The sequence below is a fragment of the Molothrus aeneus genome, chromosome 5, assembly GCF_037042795.1.
Source record: "Molothrus aeneus isolate 106 chromosome 5, BPBGC_Maene_1.0, whole genome shotgun sequence".
In the NCBI taxonomy this organism is placed as follows: domain Eukaryota; kingdom Metazoa; phylum Chordata; class Aves; order Passeriformes; family Icteridae; genus Molothrus; species Molothrus aeneus.
The window spans coordinates 5053454-5077194 of NC_089650.1; the positions used below are offsets into that span (position 1 = coordinate 5053454).

The following is a 23741-nucleotide window of genomic DNA, read 5'->3' on the forward strand; positions in this document are numbered from 1 at the left end:
TGCAATAAATTGAAGAGCAGTATCTGAGATTACACATAATCTGTGAGTTTTCCTGCTGAAGTCAGCAGTGGTTTCAGAGCTTGGGACAGACTGTTCTTCCCACTGTTCCTGATGTGATGGGAACTTCAGTTCCATCACCTCACAAGGAGCCCGTCTTCTCATAAGGTGAAAACCAGCAACAACTACAGCAAACCTGCGAGAAAACTTTCATCTTTACCACTGGCTCCTGTGCTGATTGTTGCTAGAACTGCACAGGAATTAATTTCCATGCCAGAAAAGCACCAAGGGAAAAATCATTGACCATTCAGCTGCCATGGAAACCTTCCATTGCTCATAACACTTTCAGGACACTGTTGTCAGTTGGAAAGCCAGTAGTAGGTTGTTAGTTTTTGTTTATCCTGTTTTATTGTTTGAACTGTCTTTGGTGGAAAAGCAATTGAACTGTCCCCCATATGTATGGAAATCCTGGCTAAGGCAAAAATGCCAAGTGGGTTATTGTTTCAATGAAAGCAGATAATTTTAAGCTCTCTTTCCCTTTGAGCTCAAGTGCTTCACTTTTCTATTGAGGCTCTATGGAGCATTAGCTTCCACAAAGGTCTTTTTTTGAGCTAATGCATATGTATAAAAGCAAGCTCTATTGTGGCACTCCAGATCTGTATGGTTGTATTAGAAAATTAACATCCTGCTTGTATTGGAAGATTATATATGCTGACACCCTGCACAGAACAGATTACTCCTGATTATGAGCAATAGCCTGTCCTCAGGAATCTGAGTCCTGCACAGCAGTAACCCCAGAGGATCAGGGAAATTACTCACTATTGGGAAGCTCTGGGTGTAAGAATATCCTGCAAACAGAGCCCCACTGCTCCTGGGTCTGGGTTTGTCCCACTGGTGCCTGCTGCAGAGGAAAAGTGTTTCTTTGTACTCTGTACCAACAGGTTGTGAAAGCTGTGGCATATCAAAATAAGATAAGTTCCACTCCCAAATGCTGTCCTTGAGGATAAAAGCTGTTGTGCTCCTACTGCAGGGCAGATGTCAGCCCAGTACAAGGCAATACCATGACAGGAATAATATACTGTGGAAGTTGTGGGATGCTTTTCAATGTCCTGTGGAAGTCTGCAAAACCATTTTCAAATTCAGATGCCTGATAAAGTGCACTTCCTTAGGAAGTGCTGTGCCACAGCATTCCCATTGCCAGCAGAATTACACCAGAAATCATTATGAATTAAAATGGTTGGTTTTTGTTTTGTTATAGTTCTAAAAGTCTTAGATTAGTTCTAAAATTCTTTGAGACCTCCTGAAACTCCTGCTGGTTTGAAGGCTGGCATTACTCCAGACAGGACAGGTGATAGAGGCAGTTTCTGTAGTGTGGATACTAGAGATATAAAAGCTTCTTTGAGACAATTTATCAGTAGGCAATAGCTTGTGTTTGAGAGCTACTCTCCTGATCTCACATAGCATATGTCTCTGCGGAGCTGAGAAAGGCTGTCAGAGAAGATCTCCTTTTCCAAAAGGCACTTTTGAGCCTGGCTTCTCAAGCAGATCTTTCTGTCAGTCACAGACCCAGCCTTTCAAAACTCTACAGATTTTAAAAGAACAGAAAGAATAGTGAGTAATTCTAAGTTGCCTTCAATGAAAAAGCGTTTTCTTTCAGTCTCCTGGGCATCTTTTTCCTTTTATCATGAGTGCATTTTGATGGCAAGCTCAGCCTGTAACTGTAGTGGTAGTGATGGGGTGTCAGGCAGCTGGATGTCAATAAATAAATAAAGAAATATATTGCCTTTGACTTGAAAGCCCACATTGCTTCAGTCATGTCTAGCTGCAGCCTGCCCAGAGCAGCCTCTGCCCTCTGGGAGAGTGTTCTCATAGCAAAGTAATGGATTCACAGCCACAGGGTGAGTTTAGAATGCTGGTAAAAACACAGAGACTCATCTGAAACAGGTGAAACTCAACAATCAAACAAAAATCTTGGCTAACCATTCCAACTGCAGAAGGAGAGAGTAGGTGACTGCTCAAAAGTCCAGGCCTAATCTTCAACTAGAGCAAATCAGGATGACATGACTGTATGCTAGTATATTATTAATGCTAGTACTCAAAACCTAGTGCTTGATGTGGAACTTTTTTTAAAAGCTCAACTGACTTCCCAGATGAATTTTCACTGTTCTAAAACACTGGGCCAAATTCTGATTCTTAGTCAGGTTCCAATAAAAGAACACACTCATTCAAATAAATCCTTGCTTATGTTTTGTATGTTCCAGAAGGAATCTTGACCTATGGGGGGTTTGAATGGGGATTCAGCAAAAAGAAGAGTACTTAGTACTTCTTGAAACAATGACAGCTGGTTTCTTTGTCTGCCTAAGTGTGTGATACAGTAATAAAGAAACCAGAAGGGATTCTAAGCCTCAGAATCAGAGGCAGGTCTGAGTTGGCCCATAACTAAGGAATTTCCAGATCCACAAGTTTGAAACAAACATTTTACAAAACCAGACTGCAATGGCAAAAATCTGTATCTCACTCCAGAATTTCATAATCAGTGATACAGCCATTCATTTTCATGGAGGAAGGAGCCTATCCATCTCTTAGAGATGAAAAGCAATCTGAGGGAGGCCTTGAGGATTCTCAACTGTCCTTGGGGAAGGACTAAACAAACCCTCCTAAATAACATATTTTGATTTGACTAATATACATCACCCATTTCCAGATGAAGTGAAAAGTGGCAAGGAAACTTTATCTCTCTGAATCTTACATGTCCTGCTCTGCTGAAACTTTGGGCCCTGTTTTAACATTTAAAACATGAGAAGAAGAAATGAAACTATGTTTTCCTGTAATTTTCCTATGTCTTTTCCCCTAAAATATATTGGACTTAGCCAAATCAGGCTTCTCCTAATGTCAAATCAGGGTACTGCCATTCTCCCATGAGCACGCTGGGTTATTTTAAGTAAACTCCATTCTAAACCATGATTACATTTAGAGTAGGGTTTAACTTCAGCCCTCCTGGCCACATTCCAGCTAAGATAATTATGTTCTGGTTGCCAAAATTCCCAATGCAGTTTCTGCACAAAACAAGCTATCCCTCATACAACCCCTTAAACACTTGTGCCTGTTGTTTTTAAACACCTGTCACATTCTATCCTGAAGGTGGCTGAACTCTAATGCTGTGAAAACAATCCCTGCATTTACAGTTCATAAAGTGCTTTAGGATCCTTTGGGATTAAGAACATTAAATGAATGCAAGCTGTAATATTAAAAATACATGAAACCTTAGAGTAACTGCTGCCATTCTTTTTGGCACTGTGTCCAGATGTATGAGGGACTTTACTATTCTGACATATTCTGAAGAAGCAACGCAGCAAAGCAAAACCATCCAGGAGGTTCCTGGAAAGCAACAAGGACAGCTTTCTGACACAGGCTGTGGAGGTTCCCACAAGGAATGGTGTGCTGCTCCACCTCATACTAACAAACAGGGAAGGCCTTATTGGAGATGTGAAGGTTTGGGTCAGCTTTGGCTGCCACTCTGGACCAGATGAACCAGGATGGTCCCTTCCAACCTGACCCATTCTGTGAACAATAGCTGCAGAATAAAGAGGGTTCTCCAGAGTGGATCCAGCTGATGCTTCCAGTAAAGTGCCAAGAGCACAAGCAGCTTGGTGGGGTGCCAAAGAAAGGGCTAAACTGCCCCAGTGCTGTGTGCCCCATCTAGCCTGGTTGCTGCAGGAAAGGGTTCATAATCTAAAAAACTCAGCAGGTTCCCAACAGCAGGCAGGTGGAGAAAAGTGATCACAAAGAATTTCTCCAAGGGCCTCCAAGTCATTGACTGACTCTTAAAGGAAAGCAGAGATTGAAATTACAATATATTCCACATATCACGTGTTTTAAGGCAGATCACAGAATAACACAGAACTGACCTAGGATGGAAAAGATCTATGAGATTATCAAATCCTACCTAAGGCCTAACATCACCTTGTCAACCAGACAGACCATGGTACTGAGTGCCACATCCACATACTCTTCTTTACTGAAACACCTCCAGGGATGGTGAGATGGATCCCATCTGGTCCATTCAAGCAACATCCACGGGCTCAAGGTAGCTCCCAGGATAGGACAGAGCCTCAAAATACTCCAGCATGATACAAGCTATAGCACTGATATGTTTAGCTCATGTGTCAAGGAAATTTGGAGGGAATAGCATATTGCCCCACAGCATAAAGGCCATTTTTATTTAAATAATGCTAAAGGGAATAAAGGACTCCTCTTGCCTAAACTTGTTCTCTGTGAGGCTAAAAAGTACACCACATATTATGGCATTTCCTAACTGCAATCTCACATATTCTTGAGCATCTCCACTTATTACAATGGTGTATTTTCAAAGAGGCATTAATCCCTCCTAAATGTTGTATTTCTTTATCACTTACAGTACCCCTTTCAGCATTTAAAGGGTGTAATTTGGTCTGCAAGATGGGAGTTACCCTCAATGTATTTCTATTACAAGACTCTGTGAAGTGTACAAGAATCTTTAGAAAAATTAAAATAGACCAGTCATTTGCACTCTTCAGTCTACTTATACTGGTTTTGAAAGTCTATCACCAACAAGGAATTTTAAAATAAGAACACTGTTATCCACCAGTTTCTCTTTTAGATATTATACAAAACCAGATCTGCATATCCTGGGCACTCTGTCCCTTATTTACTTTTATGTAAAACAAGAGGTTCTTCACTAATGTCCAGAGCAAGTTAGCATCACAATTAAGATAAGAACCTGGATCGATAGATCTTCTTTGGCTTCTCCTTTCATCCCCTGTGAGTTTTGCTCATCTTGAAAAGCCTGACACTTGCCTGGCTTTCCCTCCCAGTTAAACCCAGCCCCTGACACATGATCTGAGTGCAGGTGTGGCTGCAGCGCTCTTCAGAGAGCAGCAGGCACAACTCTCTCCCAGGATTTTTCCTGGGAAAGGCAGTGAGAAGACCAGAGAAGAAGAGAAAACCATTCTTAGCTCTACTTGCTGTTCCTGTTGCTTTGCACATGTAGAATGCGTTAAGGAGATTGTTTACCCAAAGTGATTTATTAATTGGATTCTGCTGAGGGTTGTTTGGATTGATTGGCCAGTTGGGTCAAAGCTGTGTCCTGTCACAGGTTTTTCTTTAGTATTCTTTAGTATAGTGTCTCTTTAGTATGTAACTTAGTACAGTATCAGTGTAATGTAGTATAATTCCTTCATTATAGCTTAATGAAGGAATTGTTCAGTCTCCTGAGTCATGGAGTCAGAGCACATTACTCCCATGCCAGGGCTCCTTGGCATGATGTGTGGGTACTCACGCCAGCCTCGCGCCGCAGTTCTCGCCTTCCATGTCCGCTCCGGGGACGTTGTCGGTGTTCACGGACTCGGTCTCGCTGGTGGGCATGCTCACTGCAAGAGTCAAAGGGAAGAAAAAGAGAGGGATGGCCATTAGAACCTGGCACACCTCTTAATGAGTGCATGACTGAAGGAGCTGGCTTCGTGGAAAGACCCTCAGGTGCAGCTCCTGAGGATGAAACAATTTGCTGAGCAAGTCTAGTGCCTCCCTGTACAGAGTAGGGCGGGCAGGTAGACTTCAGGAGCATAAAAGTAACTCAAATGCTAAAGAAAAGAGAAGAAGCAGCTGCTCTCCTTCTTTCAGTGTCAGTTTCTGGAAATTTTAAGAATGAGAACCACTGGAAAGTAAAAAACCTGACAAACCCAGCAAGAAGCTTTTGTTTGATTCCATTGAACATTTAAAAAAAAAAGCCTCTTTACCTGCAGCAGCCCAACCACCTCACTGCCCTCCCAAATCTTTTGTGTAATGATTAGAAGACAAATAAAAATTACCAGGATTGAGATGCATGCAGATAAACAGCTTCTGTCAGCTTGATAGCAAATACCACATGAAAAAATACTGATGGCACATGTGTCATTAACTAACCATGAATGTGATTCAACCTCATACCTAGAAACTGGACCTAGAGGTATAAGAGAGAAATTCAGAATCTCTGACCCACTCAGGTATTACCAAGAAAGGGGACAATGAATATGGACTCTGGTGCAGCTTTATATTGACTCTCACAGCTAAGAGCTGGATAGAACCTTCTAGGCTTTTACAGAAGTACCATGGAACAAACAACAAATGAAAGCAACCTTAGGTGTGAACCTCTCTCATCTAGATTTAAGAACCTGGTTTTAGTTGTTCTCAAACCTCAAGATTTTATTTGCTTCTACAGACCAAAAAAAATCCCTCAAACGCACACCATTTTCATTTCCCCAGTTGCCCACAGCTCCTGCATAAGCTCCAATCACTCTTTACACATAATCTTAAAGGCAGGAAAATGGACAGGATCCAATATGTGTCCTGTTCCCTCCTTACCCATTTTGGAATACACAAAAAAAAGGGACAAAATGTTATACTTAAAATTGAATGATGGAGGAGTTAAACAGACTTCCCCCAGGAGTCTGGTAGAACTTCAGAACATGACCTGCATTAGCTGTTGGATACATATCTCAGATGAGGCTTGAGAGCACATGCTCTTAGCTGTTGGAGAGATTTCTAACAGTTACATATTCATACAGGAATATGTAACTCACTAGTAAGAATATGTCTATTTGTAGGTCATTGGTGTAAAATGAGCCAATGTAGAAGAAATAGGTTCTGCATTTCATTTGGGAAGATGCTCATGGGGCCATGGTTTTCTTTCAGGGGCTAAAAAGACATCAGAAATGTTCTTTCTTTCAAAAATGTTCTGGGTTACTGCTTTGAAAGCATTATGGTAGAAATGTCCCTCAAAATGAGCTATCTTTCCTTCATCCCATCACAACAATTCACATACCTCCAACACACTTACTGGGAAATCTAAAATTCTTGTACTGTGTTCTCAGGACCACATGAAATAATGGACTCTCTAGCACTTTTGACAGAACTATGAAATATTGTACTCAATGGTGCCTGCTCCTTTATGAAGACAGATGTTTTAATAATCTTGTCTATTTGGAAAGACAAATTAAGGAATAAACTGAATTCATGTTCTGATATACATGAAACAGTCAAGTAAGCTATGAGAGAAAAACCAACATTCAAAATTAATTTTTTTTTGTCCAGAGTAAGCCTTGCAGGAATAAAACCAAAATACTGATATTTCACAAGTCAGTTTGGAAGATGAGGTAGAACACTTTCAAGACATATTTGAGCTTATTTGCAAATAGAAAACTATTCCGAAGACATCAGCAGGAGATTGATTTGCAGAGCAGCTTGTTATCCTGAGTGCATGAAGAGGACACTGCACAAGCAACAGACAAAGCCAGGCACTCACATGCAGGAGAACACAAATCTGATTTATAGGCCAGTCTGCACAGAGATATATAGACACACAGACACATGCAATGTGGACACAGAGTGCAGTGGAACATTACCATGGCTTTCTGTGGAGTGACTAAACCAAGCAAACTTTCCTTTCTTCTCATCAGGCAAACCAGCTGGAGGGCTTCCTTTCACAGACAAGATGGTCAGTGTCAAGTACCAGGAACAAGACATCAATAGAGAACATGCAGCCAGTGACAGGCAAAAGACAAAAACAAGGAACTCAGCTTACACCTGATATCCACTTCTGTCTGAAAACTTCATCATGTGAGTTAAAAGTGCAAAATGCAAAACACAGGTATACAGAGGTATGAAATATCACTAACAGATTGTCAGACCATAACTCTCACTTGGTTCCTGTTGTTTTTTATATCCAGCTCTTGAGAACGTGAACTTAATGAATTTAAGTTTATGGGTCATATCCCAGAGACATCTTGAGTGTGTCCTGTTCTTCCCTGACCTTACTGGCGCAGAAAGTCAAACTTCCGTAAAGTGAGAGGTGCAGGTGCAGTGGTACTTGGGCTGAAGAGACCCCATGGATCACTTTGCTGGCACCACCTCACAGGAGCTCATTACACTGTGCTGATGGAAAATGTTAAGGACAATCAAATGTATTAGCACGGTATGAAGTAATAGAGGAACGATGGTCTAGAGGATAAAGGTCAGGACAGAGGGGATATTAGGGCTGAGTTCCCCAATGCCATGTGCTCTCAGAAGCACAATCTCTTTACCTGGCACCTCATTCCACCTTCATTCATATCACCAAGGGACAATCAGGTGTGCAGTGCTGTGAGGTTCATTCAGGCCAGTTAACAAAACCAGAAAATAGAAGATGCTGCAGAAGAGTTGTGCATAAACTGGGGCTGAATATGAGAGGAAGTAGACCAAGTACAGCCCAGATGGCTTTCTTATCTGACTCAGTTCTCAGAGAAGCCAGACCCTGTGCCCACACCCTGGCTCCAGTCTAGAAACAAGGCAGGCATTTTTTGCAGTCCGGGTAATTAATTACTGGAACCATGTACCAAGAATGCTGGTGGTAAATCCACCACAGGAATGTTTTAATCAGGAAGAGATGTTTTTCCAAATGGTGGGCTCAAGTCCAGACCAGAGTTGTGTTTAGGACCATGGCATACAGACAATGCTGTCTCAATGGCCATTTCCTCCCTGTAATTTTGGGAGTTGAGACAAAGACAAAAAAATATGCAAAGGCTGATACAAATCATGGTGGCTTTGCTTACATGGCAATCTCCTTTTTTTAGATGTATCATTGTATCCATAACCCACTGGAGCTGATGAAATCTCCCATTAGTTACATATTCTCTAGGCAGCATAGATAGCAATTATTTTAAAGGGAAATGAAACGACTTTCTAAAGGCAGACAAGTATCTCATGGTTTCAGCAGAGTGCAAATCACAAGGACCAATAGGTTTGATATTCTCTCTCCAGTTCCTTCTGAAGCCTTTGCACTTCTTACATCTTGCCACAGTGTGGCTCATCGCTGAACACAGACTTTTCTCCTGGACTACCTAAACTCCAATTTCACATCACTTACATGGCATTCCTGCAGCAGTTAAAGCAGCAACAAAAGCTATACAGCAGCTTCCTTAAAAACAAATCTGAAAAAATGTTTTGCGTTATGTTAATTCTAGCTCTGAGACCTAACAGACAGAGAAATGCAAGAGCAGAGTCTGCAATCTGTGGATGACTAGACAGATGTGCAAGACCCTTGGAGAGCCTCTGTTCCATGTCACTGGCATCAAGCTCTGATACCAGCTCTACTCTTGCACTAACATATGTCCCTCCCCCGATGAAATGCCCCATGGGCATGCAATGAATTATTGGATGGCAGGTTGCCAAAAGACAGCCAACCACTGAAACAGAAAGCTGGCACAAGCAAATACTCTTCTGTGCAGTCCTGAGACAATTTTTCCTTCACACACTTGGAGAACAATATTTGCTTCTCAGTTCAGAAAAATAATTTCCACTGTTTCATCTTGCATTTATGAAATTCTTGTCATCTTGGCAGTGGAAGTAATTTTAATATTCAGATTTATTTGCATGGATTATATAATGCTGTCACACTTCTTGCTGAATCTCACTTTAATACTGTGACATTTTAAGACTCAGAGGCAATCATGCTTGGGCAAAGGGTGTCCAGTTCCAGAAACACAGACAAAACAAACTTTTCACTGATTTAAATGGGACATATTATTACATGACTTTGCAGATCTGGGCATTAACTATAAAACTGGATATATTGGAGGCTATTCACATTGTCTGACTTCCCCTCTCTGATTTAGCTGTTTGAGTTACGCTACAGAGGCAGATAGAAACCACAGGTTTTCTGAATGCCCTGCTGATGTGTCCCTCAGTTGTGTGGACTGGTTAAAGAAGACATTTACTTTACATCCTTGGTTTAAGCACCTGACTTGAAACAGTGGGACTATCCAGCAGTACTCATAGTGAAAGAGCCTTGCAGTGGGTTTTCAGATTTAAAAAAGCCAGCAATACATTTGATTGACTTTTATAATATGCTCACTCAGAATCTAATTTCTCCAATATGCCAAAGTCTACTGGTAATTAATTACTTTGCAAAATATGGGTGTAAATAACCCCCTTTGCCCACACTGGCGTTTGAGGTCTGTGAGACCTGAAGCCACTTGCCCATCCTTTCACTCTATTGTGTCACGTTGGCCATATGACCAAGCTTTTGTACATACCTGTTCAGTTTCTCTGCCAGGGGGGTGTAATTCTGCAGTTGCCCTGCCAGCCTCTCTGAGAGGTGCAGATGACACACATCACACTAAGTGCTAAGTCCTATAGTTATTACTGATGCTAATGTCTCCCAAGAGGGACTCTGCACTACTATAAAGCAAATCTAAAGAGCAAAGTAGTCCTGTGAGTTCTCCAGCTGGATTCAAGATTTCTTTTCCCTTCAAGCACAACAAGAATAAATTGCAACACCATGTCTGCTTCCTTTAACAGTATGTGCATCAAGTGAATGACTTTGTCTCTGGTAAAACCCTGCTTCCTTTGGTGCCTTTCATGCCCATCATTTCATGAATGAGTCTATGGGCAGAATATCAATTGACTCGTGTTTTTTTGGTGGAGAGCTCTCATTTTAATTAATATGTGAATATTGCCTATCTTTCCTCTTCTGCCTGTTTTGAAAATGCTGCAGTCATTCATCTTACTCATTAATTTAAATAAGATACAGCTTTCACTGTGCTCCATGCATGCAGTGCCTTGGGAACAATCAGTGGCTATGCTCTTAAATGCAAGCAGCATCCAGAAGGTAAATTGCAGAGGTAAGACATTAGTTTTCCATGGATGTCCTGATTTTGTCAGGAAAATAGAGTAGATGTGACTGGGGAATTCTTTAGTGTTTTCTGCTTTGAAAAGGAGCTCTGTGACAGAAAAGCTTTTACGGGAGAAGAAGAAAGGGAACTTGAACTATGTGTAGCATCTTGGTGTTGCATGCCTCCCAAACTTAGACAATTTGTCAATAAATCTAGCACAGTAAAAAATACCCAGAAAAATTGTGAAAATACTTGGAAAAGTGTTTTCTAAGGGTTCAGAGACTAATCCTCATAAGGACAGTATTATACACTATATTACATTAAACACATGTAACATACACACTTTGCATAACCTGATTTTGGATGATGCACAGATGAATACAGCAAGGAGAACAAGCTGGATTCACCCTCTCACTCAAGGTCAGCCACAGAACATAAGGATAGCAATAAAGTAATTGCCAGTTGCATCCACTTCAGTCAAACAGGAAAAGACTTTTGGTAAAAACACCTTTCCATCTATGGAAGGGACCACAGCCCCTGTGTAGGGCCAGGACCTGTGATGACACCAAGCCAGGCTGGGCACTGGGCTGCAGCAGAGGCTGGTGCAGTGTAACACTGCTTTACTGAATGGAGCAGCACAAAGCAGGAGCATTGCCAATACTGAGATGAAGTATTGTACCATCAAATGTTTCATTCATAGATAGATTATCTATTTTACAATATAAATTGCAAAGTGTATATTTTATTCATAAATGCTTGTTTTAACTCATCCTTCTCCCCTTCCAAAGAGTCACCATATGTCCATACAAATGTTGAGGAGATAGAGCTATGGGTTACATAAATCTATATCTTACAGAAGGGGAAGAGGAGAGAGAGTGAAATGTATTAATTGTGCAGGCCTGTGATTAACAGATCTGTCATTACCACATGCAGATTACTGCTCACCTATAAATGCATTACCTTGCTACTAATTAATCTTCCTGGGACTTATTTTACTGTAACAAACTCCTCAGCTAGTTTGAACAGCTGTCATTTCCCTTCTTTTTATAGCAATATTGACAGTAATATGCTGGATTCCATAAATATTTGTTCATTACAGCCAGTGAGTGGAATGCACGTGCACAGAGGACCAAGTAATGGGCACAGTCAAACTGCTGGCCCTGCCAAGTGACAGCCTTTGCCAGTGGCACACATGTTTTGCTCTGGAATTGAAAGGAAGAACTTCAAATCTCTTTGCATTTCCTGCCTGAAGGACAAAGCTTTTCTTTGCATAACCAGTGGTATCTCAAAATATCTCGTAAGCACAGGGCATGGGACTCCCCCAAAAGTAGACTTTGCAGAAAGGAGTCTCTCTGCTGAAAAGGGCAAGAGAGGCAGTGTCCCTGGATAACTGCTGTGCTGCTGAGCAAACACCTGAGACTGCTGCAGGAGCCCTTTCCATGCAGAGAATCTGCCTGCAAGGGTAATGCAAGCCACTCTCACAGTCCCTGTGGCTGAAGGAGGACAGATTGGCCGGGTCACAGGGTGACAGAGGTGCTACCAGAACACACCTTGAAAGATGTCCCTCTCCTGAATCTGGATCCTCCTGTGACCTTCTAAACTGATTTTCTTGTCTGATAAATGACTTGCATCGTTTGCCTTGCTAGGAGCAACAATTAAGGTGCCAAAGTGCATGGCATTTATTTGCCAGGACATGGTTTATGGTGCTTCTTGTGCCAGTATAATACTTTTTAGCAACCTCTCTGGTTCCCCACAGAATTCTGAAGCAATTCAAGGATGGACAGACAAAATGAAGGAAAGGCAAAACTAGTGAGGATCTATGACTCTTTCAACAGCATTTTGTGAACAAATTACAACAGCCCATTTGTAGGAGTTCAACAAGTTTTCTCTCTCATTCTTTATGATTTTTAGTAGAGGAGCTAAAACGGGCAGCAGAGCCATCAAATGCTCCTGAAACAACCCCACAAAATTATGTGTGGGCACAAAAAGCAGGACCATCTCACTAGAAAAACAGAAGGATTCCATTACTGCAGGCTGGTCTTGCAGGCGCCTTGGAAATGGGGACATGAGAGCTGCAAACCCTGCAGATAATGTGTTGGAAGTGATACAAACATTGATCATGAGAAAAATAATTAATGGCAAAGGAAGTGCCCTGGAGACAGCAAAAACCACCAAAAAATCCCTCTGCTTTTTGTGCCGCTAATAATCATGAAGTTATTCATATTTCTCACTGGCATTGTTATTAATGAAAATAGACAGGACACAGGTTTTCAGCACAAATGTGGTTTCAAAGCAGCCCACGTGCTGGGTTCTGCAACTGCAGCTCATTCTGCAGTTCCTGTTCGTGGGGAACTTCTGCATCTGCCCACCTACACAAATATACACCTGCATGCTGGGGTGGTAACTCTGATTAGGATCTCTACTTCAGCAGCAGCATCTTTGTTCTTGCAGTGCACAGCCCTGTGAATCCATCCTCCCTGCAGAGTCTGGGAGAAGCAAAAAAAATTATAGAAGCTCCTTCCAAGCTGATCTGCTTAGGTCATCAGAAACTCTCCAGGGAGTCTAGGTGTCTGCTTTACACCTGGACTGCTAAGCTTCAAAGTGACTGAGATGCAGCTCTGGCTGTTTTATGACATTCCCGCCTGTCAAAAGCCATTTCAAGGTGGGTGATGCCTGAGAACTCGGTGAGTGGCCTACAATTTGTGATCTGCAGCATGTAAGAGGATAGGTGGGAACAGCAGGGACTGTTTGGGTGGTGCAGTGGGTGGGAAATCATGCCCTGGTAGCTCACAATGGGCATTTTCCCCAGAGGAAGCCTGCACAGCCTTACACCCAGTGATCTTAGGCAGGAATTGTGCCAATGAGAAGGCGTATCTTCTCTGGTATAGAAGGAGGAAAGTATTATCCAAGAGGCTGACTCTTGCTGGCAGACAAAACTAAACAAAAAAAACCCCAAAACCCTAAAAACCAAACACCAAAAAAAAACAAACCCAAAAAAACCTAACAAAACAACATCCCCCCCAAAAAAACCCCAAAAAGCCCCAACAAAACAAAACCCCCCAAAAAACCCAAAGAAAAGTGAATGTGAGGGAAAAACTGTATTATTTCAAAGGACAAGCAGAACAGCTGGGTAGTGACTGGGACACAGGCAAAGAGATGGTAGGAAGGAAAAAGTGACTGAGAATTTTAATCTGAAATACCACTCTGCAAGCTGGAAGAGTACAGTGTGCTCCCTGCATTTGGGAAAACCCGATTTAGGAGTAGTGTTTAAAATATTTGGGCATTAATCTTATGAAGAAAAAACAGCATCAAGGCCCTGTCCATCTGAACAGACAGTGCCTGAGTGAGATGAGTGCTCAGCAAGTGGAGACATTTTCTAATAGCAGGATTCATGTGGGATGTGTGAGAAGGCTTATGGATGATGCTTTCCTTGATGGCAAACAATCAAGCAATTCATTTCACTGATCAACAGACACAGCAACACATACATTTAGAGATTTAGGTCTCTCCAGAGCCAGGGCTCTGTGAAAGCACCAGCCCCTTGGAGCTGTGTTCTTGCACCACTCTGAACAGATTCAATCCAGCCTCATGACCTGAAATGGAGCTCATCTCTCCTATTCCCAAATGTGCATAAAACTGTGCTTTGAAACCCTGCTCTGTTGCATTTCTTCTGTGCCTAGTAAATAAAATGCTTGTGATTCTGTGTGCTGCTCCTGCAAGTGGTGTTCTCTCAGACACTTTTACTAACATATTGACTAGTCTGATACTAGACACTATAATCACAATATCATGAGTCAGAAGCACGAGACATGCTAGCTGGGCAGGCTGTGTATTACTGTGCAGCCAGGAGAAAAGCAAAAATTGAAGTTAAAGAGCCTTGCCTCTGAAGTCAGCTTGTCAAACATATGATTAAGCCTTTCCTGCCTTTTGAGCAAGGCATTGAGAATAGGCTAATTACCCTGAGCCAAAGAAATAGGCATTTTATAGTGGCCTTGAAATAATAAATTCCTGGTTTGCAAATACTTCCAGCATGCAGGAAAGTCAGGGACTGATAACAACAGCTTGAGTTAAGCTTAGTGTGGGCAGGTGTTATGCAAGCTGCCCTCACACAGCTGTGTTAAAACAAGTCATTCATGACCTGGCATAGCCCTGTTATTCAGCTCCTGCCTCTTCCAGCAGCCACATAATACACTTACATTTTGATCTGCACATCTGTGAGGATCCAGCAGCTCTGCCACTGCATCCTTGTTCTGATGCTTAACCCTTCTGCTACTTCAGACTAGGGATTTTAATGTAGTTGGTAACATCCTCACCCTGATCCAAAGGGACCCCTATCCTTGGGTTCACTACAAGTCCTTTATAGTTTGAACCTGGACTGACATGTCTGAGTGCAGCCCTTCCTCAAGTGGAAAAGGAGAAGAGAGATGCATCATGCTGTGGTTTGTGAACTTTGTAAATGAGAGTGAGGATGTGAGCAGCCCTACAAACACCTGTGGGCACTAAAGCTGAATTTGAATTTGGGCCTCAAGATCTGAAAGGCCAGTTCTCTAATCTGTTGTCTTGTCTCCACAATCCTGCTAACTGAAGAGCTGCTGTCATCAGCAGGCAGACTCAGTGCCACAGCTATTTTCAGTTCAGTTCCTCAGTTGGAAACATTTTCCTTCCCCCGCCACCTCTCCAGGCTTGATGTTGTCTATGAGATAACTGGCATGGAGAGACCTGCTTTTCTCCCCAGCAGCAAACACAAGTGATACAGCAGAGATTTTTATCCCCCTAGCAGACCGTACTGAGTGGATACCCAGCAAGCAGAAGGGAGCAGGCACAGAGTGAGGGTGTGACTGCTGCTCCCTTGGAGCCATGCCTGCACCAGGGTCCTGCTGCAAGCTTCCCAGGCTTCCCAAAGCACTGAAAAGGGCTGGGTGCCATTCACAGCTGTCAGCTTCCTCAGCTGCTCAGCCCTGGCTGCCAGTTTGGTTACATATGTGCCAGTTCAGCTGTGTAATGTCACCAAGACTCCCTGTGTCTGAGCTGTGCCTCAGATCTCCCGTCAGCCACAGCTCATTGCACAGCTCCACTGCACTGCCTGTGCAACAGCAGGGTCAGTGCTCCAACCCCACACTTGTGTTTAAAACAGAATACTTTTATCTTTGCCTTCCTCTGTGCTTGCTTGTGAATTAACTTAAGCAAGTGATGAACTACTCAAGCTGCCTGATAGTCTGGGGCTGGGCAAGGTGGAGGAAATGAGATTTTCTGCAGGAGAGCTCTACTAACGCACCTCCTGCATCCCTCAGTCTGTCCTGGGCCCTTGAGACTTCCTGCTCTGAGCCCTTCCCAAACAGAGCTCTTGGTCTGGGCTTCAGTATCTACCTCTCTGCGCATGAATCTTCAAGTTATAACATAAAATACATAAGGGAAGACAAAGAGATAGGTCATGATGAATAAACACTTAGACAAGGGAAAAAAACCAACATCATACCAGAACAATTTCTGTTACAGCTGGTTCCATCACACTCTTTTAAGACATTCAGCTTACAGGATCAGTACTGAAGGTTCTACTTGTACTAAACTTTTCCTACATGTCTTCAGACTAACCACGCTCAATTGCCTTTTCTGAGGCACTGGATGACATTTTTGACACCCCATTTGGGATATTCCTTCCAACTATCACACTGCAAGAGTACAAGCTGCTATACTTGACCTGTCAGTGCACAATGAAGGTCTTGGGTATGATGAGGTGTCTAAATTGGCATTAGATTAATGTGTTTAGTCAGCTGAACCCCATCTTTACTAGTTTTGATTTCCTGTAAAAAGGAAATGCATACTACATACTTTTAATTTCTGTATATACAGTGCCAGACACACTGTGGCTTTGATCTTGGCTGACATTACTGTAATAAAACTGGTTCTCATCCCCAGCAGTTGTTTCTAACTCAAAACACATGCTTCATGTCCCTCAGCTACCGTTCCTGAGCACCACAGCCCCTCTCCTGACAGCTCTACATACCACATCAAAACAATGCTCAGGATTTCAGCTATCAGTCCTGCTCACCAGTGCTTTCTTCTCATTTGAAGAAATGAGAAGAGGCTCTTGAGAAGAGGCTCTTGAGACTACATCTGCAATGGTGACTTACTCTTTAAAACACTGACCATGGGCCATTCTCACTGACTTCAGCAGGAACTGCTGAATACTCCACAGTTTTTAAAACCACTTTATAAGTGTCCTTGCAAAGATTTAAGAGCACACTTTTGTCATTTGCTTAAAAAACGAAATAAGAAATGGCCTTGCTCTATGAATACTCAGCTTGAAGGTTTGTGGCATTTCTTCCAAAACTTTTCTGTGGAGATGCTGGTATCAAATGCTTTCTATGCCTCTCTTACCATGGGAAATAACGCAATTAATCAGAAGGTATGGCAAAGGCATCTTGTCCACAGAGTAATGTCCTCTCCTGAGGAGTAGAACCAGTGTCAATGGATTAATCTTGACAGCTTCAAGAAACACTTGCCAGCAGGGCAGGTAGAGATAAAATTATTTGCACAAATGGGTCTTTGCCAGCTATATAAACAATGGATTCCCTCTAAAGCCTTACCTGCAAAGATATTTCTATGTAACAAACTGGTACTATAAGAGAATTCCTACATCAACACAAGTCTCTCTTCTAGCAGGGAAAACAGAGGTGTTATCTCCCCAGTCAGTCTTTGCTAGGGAAATAGCTTTTATAGTGGATAAACTTAATGCCCTATCAACATTAATGTCAGTCTCTCTATGCTATAGCTGGTCACACCCCACTGCTCCAGCAGCTCTCAATATAAAGTTCTTTGTGCTTCAGGACACAGGAACCAGGGAAAGGAGGTATTGGAAGAACCTGTGAGTAGAACAAGTCAAGCCAAATTCTCAGCTGCAAGAGAGCAAGAGCACTGTAGATCACCATAAAACTTTTTCAGTCAGAGAGGATATTACAGGAAGAGGTTGTTTCCCAAGATGTAAACTACAGTAACCTGGAAGCTTATCTAATTGCTGTAACCTTTGGTGCCTGCAAGGAGCAAGAAGAAAAAAATGTGCCTGTGGGCAAGAATTAGCACAGTTTGGGAGTTTAGTCTCCATACTGGCTTCCATTCTCCCATGCAGAAGTGGCACAGAGATTTGATGCTCATCACAGTCACCCTCTCAGGATCAGCCAATTATCTCAGAGCTGCTCACTCAATGAGCTGGCTGATGGAGTCAGGCACATGCCTGAATTTAGCCCACCTTCCCAAAGTGGGGGAATTTCCCTGATTTCTAGAAACACTTTTTCCTCTTCACCAATTTATATCAGGCCTTCTGATGCTCTGTTGGAACAAATTACTGCTGAATTATAGGTTATTGCATTGGCCACAGCTTTGTCCTGAATACCAGCAGCTTCTTCTTTTGCTCTCTGTTCAAACAAAGGAAACATTGTTTTCTCCACTGTGCTTTGACAGAAAATGCAGGCTTGAGCTAAACTGTTTTAGCATCTTGTTGGGTTAGGTGGGATTTACCTCCCTAGCAGTAACTTACCAGCAGAGAAGGAAGGGGAAGAAGACGGTTTTCAAATGGTTGCTTGCTTTTTGTTTTATGTTCAAATCTTCCTTTGAGACAGAAAGAAAGAAAAACTGGGAAGTTGTGAAATCTACAGGACAATGAACCTAAAAGCTGCTTTTGCTAAAGGCTGGGTTATTAAATTATATTGCTGACAAAAACCAGAAAACCAGACCTTTGGAGTGAACCATCCATACATTCAGGGGAACAAAAAAACTCTTGTATTTCTTACAATGATTGGTATGATTACTGTGAATTGTCAGAGAAGGAAAATAGTTCAAAACCACCCTGATGAAACTTGGAAATGCCTTATATGATGCAATCCAGGATCAAAATTCTGCTCTGTCTGCTCTAGAGGGCAGAAAATGGTGTGAGAGCCTGTGCCACTGGCACTGTGGGGGTGGGTGATCATGAGAATATGATTTAGCTTTGCTGTGTCTTTTTTTTAATTGGACAAAGGAGTCCAGAAAAAGATTTCACCCCTCTCCAAATATCACCCTGCATACACATATTTCAAGAAAACAATGTTGTAGCTGAAGCATTTTAAAGCATAATTTAAACCCTCAAGTTTTAAATTTCACTTTGTTGAGAAGATTAACTTTTTTTCCCCAAGTATTTCCTCTTGGAAATGGAGAAAGACAGAACAATCAAGGATAAGGATCTACTGCTTCCTTGTTTTTGCACTCACAAAAAAAAAAAAAGAAAAAAGAAAGAAAAAAAGAAAGATGGCAACATATTAAGAGAGTCAGGAAGAAAATCTATAAATCTATTCTCGGTTTGATTTTATTCTAATAGGGAAAAATCAAATGTTGACATCATAGTTTTGTTGACATTGATGGAAATGTGGAAGAAGAATCACCCTAAATGATCTTTTTTTTTTGTTACTTGTGCTGCACAGAAATTATAAAATGAAAATGATGCTTGGAAATGGCAGCTTTACTTTCACCTACATCACTGAAGATCATTGCCCTGTGTACTCTGCTACCACAACTACCTGTAGGGTCACTATAAAGCCTCACAAATGCTCTTAAAAAAAAATAAATTCCTGACGCGTATAGCTTTTCCTTTTTAGGATATCAGAGTTTACCTGGATCTGACCACACATTTATTTCAGTATAGTTATGTATAGTTGTGTCTGGCAGTTGTGTCTGGCATGAATGGGAACCACATGCTTGTAATGACTGTGGATCCCATTCATGCCAGACACAACTGCATTTTAGCCAGTGGAATGCTGCACTGGGCAAACAGTGCTCAGTGGAGTGCCCAGTGCTGTAAGTGATTTCAGGCCCCAGATACCTCACACTCTCCCTTTGGTGGATGCCAGCTACACAATACTCAAGTGATGTGTGAGCACTGAGAAGCCTGTGTGCTCCAAGACCTCACACTGGGCAACCTTTTAGAGTGCTGACATGAGCATGTTTTGTTATTGACCTTGGATGAAACTGATTGGGGCCCAAGTCCTTACCCAGGCAAAATCCCCAGGAATTTCGGCACAAATTTTGCCTGAGGACTGTAGGAGTGATTCAGCCTAATGTGAGAACTAATGTCCTGGAAGCTTTTTCTAGGCAGCATCCTAATTATAGACTCAAGCTTGACATCTGTAGTACAAACCCTTGCTGCATTTTGCAACCTGAGCCACTCTGTGAAGAGCCACACAACAAAAACAAAGCTGACTTATCATTCACAAAGGCCTTTCATTAGGTGTCCTCAAACTCTGGTATTTAAATTAAGAGCAGTGTATGAGCTGCTTCAAAAGATGACAAGGTAGGAGAATGCCACTGGGTTTATATTCTATTGGGCACAGCACACAGCTGGCAGCTGCTGTCACTCCTGTCCAAACAAACCATATGTTGGAACCTCTGCACATTAATACATGGATTTGTTTTCCCCTAGAACAACCTGTTGGCACAGTATACACTTCTTTTGTCCCTCTGTCTCCAGGTGAAAGAGAATAGATCTATCCCAGTTACTAAACTTGTGAAGTACCTATCAGGTGCCCTTGTGAAATGCCTACAAATTGTTGGCACTGCAGCTCATCTCTTCTGGGTTACCAGATGATTATTTTCCACATCAGTGGACAATGATAAAAGTAGAAGAGATTGTGCTTTCTTCCTCTTTAGATGAGGTGTTGACAGATAATAAATCATTTTACAAGACTGGCATTGATTTCCTTGTATTCGGATATGGAAAGCAAAATGCAACCATGTTCTATGATGCCTTTCTCAAGCCACCCACTGGTATTGGAAAAATTAAATTAATAAGGGTTTCATTTTCCAGCCTGTGCCTCTTAGAGCTTTTGTTTAGATGATCTTAAATTCCGTGCAAGCTCCATGTGGAATTTTTAAAATTGCTTTTTGACAATATCTGTACCTGCCTGTCAAGGGGTGGTTGTCCATGTCCTTCCATGTGTATGTAAAATACATCAGGACAGATTTTGTGGTTGAAACTAGAATAATGCAGGATGAACTAATTTGCTGTTGGCAGACAAGTTCAAGTATTCTGTGCTAAACAGAAATTAACTCAGAACAGCCTCTCTTTGCTCATACAGTAAGAAGACGGGTTTTAAGGCAGTGAGGGTCAAGAATGAATGTAAAATAGTTATCTTTTAAATATCCACTCATTTTCCCCTCTGCATCTTCCATGGTGATTCCCAGCTGTGCACTTGCCCATTAAATTTCATTGCAGAAGATGGACCAAGAGTATTTTAGGCCACTCTGAAATTTTAGCTTGTAACTCAGTCTTTGAAAATCCTTCCTACCTTAGACATTATCCCAGAGCACCATGATATTTTATTTCAGGCTGAAAGTAATAAGCCACTAAAGTCAGAACACTAAACACATGATTTGGAGGCCACTGAACAGGCTGACACATGAAATTATGAATTATGACATATGAAATTACTAAAAATACAAATTGAACAAATGTACAAATTGAAGTTGGTGTTCTTTTACCTTTGTCTCATGACTAGATCTGTACACAAAACTCTCTCTATCCAACAGCTCCACATCACTAACTTTCCCAAAGGGTTACACAGAATTTAGTGACAGCTTTCATTCCAGTCTGTGGAGGGTATTTTGTACATAACCTCACTGAAATCAACATAGTCTCCTTGTGGTGCATAAATTCACTGTGCAAAAGGAAGTCAAGTCAACAGGAATTGGATAGATAAATCCTAAAATGCCTGGTCTTTTAGGGACAGGTGGTCATGCTTTTTTCCCTGTTACTTAATAGAGTCAAACTACTATTGGAGTTCTTGGGAATAAAGCCCTGTTTGGGTTGAAATTACTGAGGTTTCTATTTTTAGAGCTCTAAAACTCTTCCCCTTCTATTTAAACTACCATCTCTCCTGTTCTCATTTATGGCCTGATGTGCAGAAGCAGGAATTGTTCCCATGAAAGACACAGATTTTCCAAAAGCTGTAATGGTCTAAGAAGTACCAATTTATTTTGAAATTTTGCTTTTCCTGCTGAAAATTTCTTCTTTGTCTCAAAATAATTTTTTTTTTTTCCAGGAAAGACTCTCCTAAACCTGTGATTAAATGCAGTCTCTAATTCCCAGTTATGGAGATGTTCAAAACTAACAGTGGTTGAAAGAGTGAGACAAAACCTATAGTCCACCAAAAAGTTAGGTTGTCATTGACTCCTTAGAGGCAGCAAACTCAGATGTTAATGAACATTTCCAGAGGTCACTAAGGCACTACAGCAATGCTCTGAAGGTGAAGATTGAGGACTACTTCTTTTTAAACTGATTAATTTTTAATATAAATTTTAAAACCTGCCTGTATGTCTGTACTTTTTGTCTTCAGTTGTGCACTATTCCCACTTCAATATAGGCATAAATCTGCATGTACAGACACACACTTTTCATTATTTAATGTACCACCTGAAATATTATATGATTTTGATAGGCAACACATTGATTTGTACTGGGTTTTTTTCTGCTGCGCTACACGAAAACTTAATTATCTACAGCCATCAGTTCCATTACAATAGGGCCTTGAAGAATGATAAGACTTTTAATTTTAGTAGGGTAAGCTACTTGCAAATCAGTTCTTGAATTTACAGTACTATGTTGGATATGACTTAACAAGAAGGATTAATTGTCTGGAATCATGGAATGCCTTTACAAACCAGTGGGGGTTTTTTACTTTTAGGGACTCTGTTGACATTAGTGAGGTCAGACTCTCTCTGCACATGGTGGCACCAAATAGAACTGAAATAAAGGAAACAGAGGGAGGACAAAACCTGAGCACTCAGAAACATCAAATTAATTCATCGTGCCCATTCATAAATTAGTTGTGACCCCACTGCAGTCTGTGGAAGTTTTGCCAATCAATTTCAATAGGAGGAGAATCTGAGTTGGACTGAAGTTTCCTGCTTCTGCCCATAGCAACAGAGGCATTCCAGACCACTCTCAGGAAGGGAAAATAAAAGTGCAAATTCCCAGTAACTGTGGCAACAGGAGGGGTAGTTTTCTTTGCCATCCTGTAATTTTGAATTCAGCAGCTGTTCTGTGACATGATGTGTTTCTCCCCTCCATTAAATTAAAGCTTTCTTCTCATGTGGAAGGCACATCAGGGTAAGAGCACAGAACAAAATCATCAACACAAACAGCCCCCAGAAGCCTTTTCACATTTCCCACCTCACATCTGTCACAATGGCAAATCCATGTTTGCAAACAGCATGGAAAAACTGCCTTAAATGTGGTAATTCCTCAAAGACAGGGAATTAGCTCAGCCTGCTCTGTGATGTCTCTCAATCCATGTGAGCAACAAGTGGTGATGAGCTCCCTCAGCAAAGTGCCAAGACCTCTACTATGGAGAGAAGAACTAAAGACTGCACAGGTTGTCCAACTCTGGTTGCATTTATCTTCCTTTTTTACCCTTTCCTTCACTAAGGTGTTCTCTGTTGTAGCCTTGGACTTGGTAACTTCATTAAGGGCTGCAAACTACCAGTGAGGCTTTGGGCAAAGTTTGAGAGCCTCAGGAAAGCAGCAGTGTATGCAAAATATGAATGATGATGCCCTAAGGACTGTCACAGGCAGTTAAACCAAAAGGGGATGCAAGTGAGTTTCTCTTCCCTTCCACCTTGTGTCCTCTGTTTTACAGGAGGCAGTGCCCATGCTGACAAGTGGGCAGCACTCTCTACAAAGTTAAAGACAGAAAAATCTGCCTCTGTAGCTGCCAAGGACAAAGAAAAGATGGGAAACATATGTTCTCTGTGTTTGGGATGATTCAGTGTAGGTAGACTACCTGGGTCAGAGCCCAGATGGTGTAAACTGCTGAGTCTCAGAACTTACATTAGCTGAGTCTCTAGATTAATAAGTATTTTTTTATTTGAACTTCTAAACTATTCTGATACTCTTTATTAAAAAAAATCCCAAAAAAAAAAGCTCTCAGGAAAAAGCAAAGAAGCAAAAACTGATGTGACTTCTTTAAAGTATTGGTGTGAATCAGTGTCAGAGCTCAGGCAGGAGCACATGTCCTCTGAGCATCAGTACAACACCACTGATGCAAAGGCCACACC

General features: G+C 41.6%; 1 protein-coding gene across 1 annotated transcript in view; it reads right to left on the minus strand.

Moving 5' to 3' along the window:
* Positions 1 to 23741, minus strand: part of CACNA1C (calcium voltage-gated channel subunit alpha1 C) — a 416271-nt gene that overhangs the window by 113399 nt on the left and 279131 nt on the right. Inside the window, exon 10 of the mRNA XM_066550899.1 lies at positions 5315 to 5405. Coding sequence (XP_066406996.1) covers positions 5315 to 5405 — 91 coding nt within the window. The remainder of the gene's footprint in view (positions 1 to 5314; positions 5406 to 23741) is intronic.